This window comes from Pteropus vampyrus, unplaced genomic scaffold, assembly GCF_000151845.1.
Source record: "Pteropus vampyrus isolate Shadow unplaced genomic scaffold, Pvam_2.0 Scaffold828, whole genome shotgun sequence".
Lineage (NCBI taxonomy): Eukaryota > Metazoa > Chordata > Mammalia > Chiroptera > Pteropodidae > Pteropus > Pteropus vampyrus.
In genome coordinates this window covers 47,733-53,723 of record NW_011889609.1, presented here as the reverse complement: position 1 = coordinate 53,723, position 5,991 = coordinate 47,733, and the positions used below count along the sequence as shown (strand labels likewise).

At 55.2% G+C, this 5,991-nt stretch overlaps 1 protein-coding gene across 1 annotated transcript in view; it reads right to left on the bottom strand.

The window, feature by feature from the left end:
- LOC105309748 (protein Shroom2) overlaps positions 1-5,991 on the bottom strand; it is a gene marked incomplete at its 5' end in the record, with an annotated part of 54,098 nt that overhangs the window by 11,360 nt on the left and 36,747 nt on the right. The window contains one exon of the mRNA XM_023526369.1: positions 1,736-2,743. Within this exon, the coding sequence (XP_023382137.1) occupies positions 1,736-2,743 (1,008 nt within the window). The remainder of the gene's footprint in view (positions 1-1,735; positions 2,744-5,991) is intronic.

Below are 5,991 nucleotides of genomic sequence, written 5' to 3'. Positions count from 1 at the left end.
CAAAACAAACAAACGTTTCTTGGTACGAGGGGCTGCAGGGGCACCTGGAGCACCCACAGGTAACACAGAGCAAGTGGAAGTGACCAGCCCGGCCAACCCGATGGGCCTGCATCTCGCACAACCAACACCAGCTCTGGCCCTCGGCCGCACCTCACTGCACCACAGCCAGGATCCCAGGACAAAAACTTGTGTCAAGTATTTTTAAAGGACGCAGCAGAGAAAGAGAGCCATCTGCTGGTGGCCGAGAGAGAAGCACGAACAAGCCGAGGTCACAACGAGAAAACTGCGAGCTCACTTCTGACTCAGCGGGTTTCACAGCAGGTCTGCAAGGCGACCGTGACAGACCTGACTTAACTCTATGGAGCACCGGAGACGCTCTGCTGTTTCGGCTGCTGGGCCGTGAAGGCAGTTACAGTTTCCTCTCTGTTCCTAAGGCTGTGGCGTGAAGGCTACATCGAAACGATTTTGTCTTTTGTGCTCCTGCAGCGGAAACCGTCCCGTGTTTAATCTACGTGTTCAGATACGATTCCTTCGTGAGCGATTTTAAGAGGCGAATTAACTATGCAGAAAATACCGCTTAGATTTGCTCGTCAGAGGGAACATACCAGCGTTTCACGCATGCAGGAACAGACAAGAACCCTCTCCGCTCCCTTCATGCCACGCTCTCGAGCCCTGACCCTCAGCGACGGACTTTTCATTTTCAGTGAGCCTGTTTCTTCCTCTGTTCGTGGATGAACTTGATTTCCAGAGGAGGAAGAAGTATTAAGGGGAAAAATAAACAGCGAGCAAGGAAAACACGCCCCCTCCAGGTTGACCTAATTTTCCAGCAAAACGTCTAAGCACAAATGGTCTCTCTTCTTGAAAACTGTCCAGACTTCCTCGTTAAAAAAGTTTCACGAACTTTTACTTCAAAACGAGGCGAAAACACAGTGAATCGGCCCTCGCCGCAACCAGATCTCATCAATGCCTTAATACAAAAGCAGGACCCGGAGGGACGGAGGAGAAGGGCTGTGCCAAGCCCTGGCGACCTCTGTGGGACATGGGCACTCTCAGAGAGCAGCTCCCTCCAGCGCATTATGAGATACTTCTGTGGCTGCCACTTTCGGAGGCGGCATGGCCACCATCTGCCCTACTGTGCTCCCAGAGGACACATGCGGAGGAGACTGTCCGGGACGCTGGCTGAAATCCAGGCGTTCCTTGTAGAACAAGCGGCCCAGGTTCAAGGATGACCTTTGTTATCCCAAACCACCTGTTGGATGGAACTTGGCTTCCTAGAGTCCCATAGTATGTCCCGTAAGTCCTGTCACTGTTTATTGAGATCCCTCTCAAACTCACAGAAAGGACAGTGAGGAAAAGCGACAGTCACTTTGGGTGGGAAAAAAATGAAAACGCAGCCCCCAGCTCCTGAGCCAACCCAGGTGGTGAGTGCCGTCCAAGCCCGTGCCCTGCTCCTCCGTGGAGCCCGCCACGCTGGGTGGGATCGGCTGAGGGGCCCGTGCCAGCTTGCCTGGGACGGTCTCCTCCCCTCGACCCAGCTCGAGTTAAACTGGATTCTGATTACAAATAAAAAGCACTTTCGCACCCGAGCTGCTGCCTCTCCCCCACGTGGTTGTTGCCAGGACCAATTTAAAAGGCAACGCCTGGAGCGAAAGCAAGGGGCCCCTCCTGCACCCCGAGGAGAGAGGCACCAAACTCGGGGAGCTCGAAAAGGCCACCCCCCACCCCAGGGCAGTACCTGGTTGAACTCTCGTCCTGGATGAGCAGGGGAGGCTTGTCCGTCAGCTTCTGGGGGGCGAACTGAGGAGAAGGGGAGCGAGAAGTCTCCATCGCGGACGTGGCCGGGGGCCGGACCTTGGAAGGGAGCAGGGCTTCCGGCTTAGGACAGGCCGCGCGCTCGTCTACATGCTGCCTGCGCGGCTCCTCGGGGCCCTTCGGGCCGTGTGTGGGCTGGGCACCGCTCGGCTTCTCGGCCGGGACGCACGGGCTGCAGGAGCGGGACAGGCGGTCCACACACACCTCCAGGGCCGCAGGCGACGGAGGGGGGAGGGGCTTGCTGGGCGAGGCCAGGTGACCGGCCGCAGGTGTGCCCGCAGGGGCACCCAGCTGACCGGCAGCAGGTGTGCCCGCAGATGCGCCCAGGTGACTGGCCGCAGGTGTGCCCGCAGGGGCGCCCAGCTGACTGGCCACAGGTGTGCTCGCAGGGGCGCCCAGGTGACTGGTCACAGGTGTGCCCGCAGGGGCGCCCAGGTGACAGGACGCAGGTGTGCCCGCAGGGGCGCCCAGCTGACTGGACGCAGGTGTGCCCGCAGGGGCGCCCAGCTGACTGGCCGCAGGTGTGCCCGCAGGGGCGCCCAGGTGAGCAGCCACAAGCGTGCTCCCAAGTGTGACCAAGTGAGCAGGTGTGTTCACAGGAGGGACGCCAGCCGGGCCCCGGAAATACTTGGGCGGCGGGGGCCTCTGCGGGGCGGGTCTCTTGGGGAGCGGGACGGTGCTCACGGCCCACGCGCCCTGCCCCGGGAGGCTGCTCTGCGCCTGCGCTCCCGCGCCCAGCGCGGGCGGCGGGTCTGCGGCCGCGGGGTGCTCGGAGTATCTGTAATCGCGAGGCAGAGTCTCGGCTCGGCCGCCGCCCTCCAAGGGCAACTCTGGAGCTTCCTGAGCGGGCGACTGCTCAGGGACCTGGGGCGGCTCCCACAGGCCCCACTGCGCTCCTGGGCGGTCTTCTGCACACTGCGCATGTGCTTGTCTAGAGGAGAAGAAACAAAAATGAGCAAACGGCTCCTGCTAACAGCTTCCCAAACCGGGACTAGACCCAGATCTTGCTCATAGGCTTACACCATGTGAGGAATTATATCCAGATATACTTTTCCATACCTGCCTCCCCCCACCATTCCTAATGCAAGGTACTGAGTCCATGAGGCTGTATCCTGGCATGTCACACGACAGGCCGGGAGATATTGAAAGACGTGCATGCGTATTAGATACACACACGTTACACACAGACTCCATGTGAGGCAGAAAACAAAATTTACACGGACATTTTTAAAAACAGTGTGAAACTTCTCATACGCAGCTCTATCAGAAATATTTCATGTTGCCGCAGTGTTTTCATGCAGCTCATTTCAGTAAATCGCCACACACAAAGGGATAGAACTTTCTAAGATTGGCTGCAACTAAATTGATTAAAGCCTTTAAAATCGGTAGTGTATCATTTAAAATGAAAAACAAAACACAGACTTTCTTTTGGAAGCTGCAATAACTCATGATCTTTCCATATCCATTTCTGTCTTTCCATGATAGATAAATACATATTTACATGCAAATACATACACGCATAAATATACCTGCAGAACACATGCATGTTCCTGAGCTGCAGCCAAAGGTCACAGGCTAACTATCAAACTTGCAACAAACCAGCCAGCCATGCCTTTGCCGACACACAGCTTCTCCCGACCTGACAGAGTAATAAAACGAGCCTCTGACTCTCCCAGGCAAGGGAAGAGCTGTATCCTATTAGGAGGACAAGCTCTGAATTGTTAAGGAGATTCTAACAAGCACAGCAAGTTCAGAACCGGTAAGTAAAAGATGAAACCTTTTAACAAACGAGCCGCCTAGGACACCCTCCCCGGACACCCAGCGCCCCCTTGGGGCCCAGGCGTGCGCCTGCCTCCCGGGACACGTACCTGGCCGAGGCATGACGAACGTCTCGACCCTATCCAGGCCATGTGCTGCAAGTCAAGTGCCTTGTGCATGTATGTCCCTCTTGCTATGTCCTGAGGAAAATGGTCCCCTTCCAGGTTCAATGGACGCTCCAGAATAGAACCCACCAAATTCCCTCCCCTGGCCCCCCTTGTCAGCCAGCTGAGACCTCACTCGCCACCCTGCACGTCCCCAAGTCGAGAGACAGGCGGACCCTGCCTCAGAGCTGCAAGTCCTCTGCATCTGGCACAGGGCCGGAGAACTCGAGTCGCGCTACGACTCTGAACGAGGGCAGGTTTGTTCTCTGCCTCCAGGAGGCTGAGGACCCAGCCTCAGCTTGGAGAACACGCTGAGACAAAACAGCCAAGGGGGAGAGCTTAAAATGTTGACCTAGTTTGGGAAGTCAGATTTTTTTAAACGTGTGTATTAGGTACAGACTAAGAGAAACTAGAAGTTATCAAAATAACTTGAAAGTAGCAATCACTGTTTTAGAGAACGACACAGTCGAGCAGCTGCGTGGTTACAGAATACAGAATGTGGCATTCGTACGCTGCCAGATTCTGACGGGTACGGCTCACAGCTCAATGGCCTGCGTGGAGAACTGAAGGCCTTGTCTCCCCTCCATTTAAGGCCTTGTGCCTCGTAGGACAGTAAAAACCTAACTCGTGACAATTCATACATGCGTCCCCAAAATGTCATCTCGAAGACGTGAGCTGCCTTTGAACATTTCCTTTTCCTCCTCCTAAAACTCTTGAGATCCAGCACCCACAGAGCGACCCAAAAGCACCTGTGTCTTAATACACATCCGCCACCTCACAGAAACGGGAGAATTAAATTAGCTAATTTACAGCTAAAATCTAAGTGCCTTTGGCCATCTGGATTCACATTGAATGTGTTAATTAAAAAGGAGCTCAAAGTACTTTAGTCAGGACGGGCTCTGAGATCTGTGGAGAAACGCAAGGAAACTCGCCTATGGGAGCAAAGCCCCCGCCCGGGAAGTAAATGGCTCCGAGAAGAGGTGCTGCACAGGGCTCCCCGCTTCTGTCAGTCAGAAGGCGCCACGGACTCCTTCCCATCTTCCTAAGGGGGCAGAGTTTCAGGGCACTCCGTTCCCTGGGGAGCAGTGCGCGCTTCCCCCCGTGGAGATCTGGGTCACTGTGCTTCACCCCCAAGTTTCCCTTTAGATTCGCATCAGCACAGCAACTTCCGGGCAGAGTTTGCACTCACCCCCTTACTTTTTCTTGTCTCCTCCCCCGAAATCTCCAAAGTCAAAGCCCCATAAAACCACTCATTGGTTTTTACTATCTCAGTTGATAAGAATTCAGGAAATTGGGGGCACGAAACAACCCAAAAATGGGAATTTGGGATTCTACCAATTTCTAATAATTTCCAAGTGGCCGCTGCGCAGATAATGTGGATGACATGTGTTATGTATGTGCATCTGTATCATGCATGTTGCACGAGTGTCGTGTGTATATGTGTGTGTGTGTGTGTGTGTATATTCCTTTTTTTAAGGATAGTCCTTGGTGATAGCAGATCCAGAAACAGAATAAAACAGGATGACTTAAGGGTTTTGGCAGCGAAAGCAACTCAACGCCTCCTGCCACACAAAGGAAAATTAAAAAGGCAGCGGCATTCTAGAGTCGCAGAAATTGACATTCAGGCTGGGTTGGTCGTCCATGGTCGTGCAGGACATGCTAATGACATGTTACCAAGGAGAGAGCCGCTCGTGCAGCCCCGCGTGAGAGGCAGGGAGGGAGGGCGGCCAGAGGGGCTCCGTGCGAGGCTGCAGGAGACGGGCAACCCCAGACCGGCCACCTGGAGCCGGGGGCCACGCTGTTCTCAGTGGGCTGGCCGCCGCCAGAGGAAGCGCAGGTGAACGGTCTGCAACCGGGCCTCGAAGCCAAGCCAAGCCAAGCCAAACGAAGGTGACGAAGAAAAAGCCGGAGACAGAGCCACGCGAAACGATGCTCAGCTGCAGAAACAGTCGATGACAGGACAGAAGGCATCAGTAGGCAGGAGACAGACAGAGACTACACTTTTGATCTTGGTACGGAGCCAGCCAGCCCTGTGTCTAAATGCGGACTGCCCATCTGAGAGGTGGCATTTTATTTACGAATGCCACGTGTTTCCCACGAGCCCCTCGCTGGACTCGTGTCTCTGGGTCTCGGCTTCCCGCCCCCGGCCTCCGCCGTCTTCTGCACGGCTGGCTCCTTGTCACGCACACCCTCCGATCCACCAGCCCTGCTGGCTCGGTCACACTCGGCAGAGGACGTGTCATTCGCTCCAGTTACC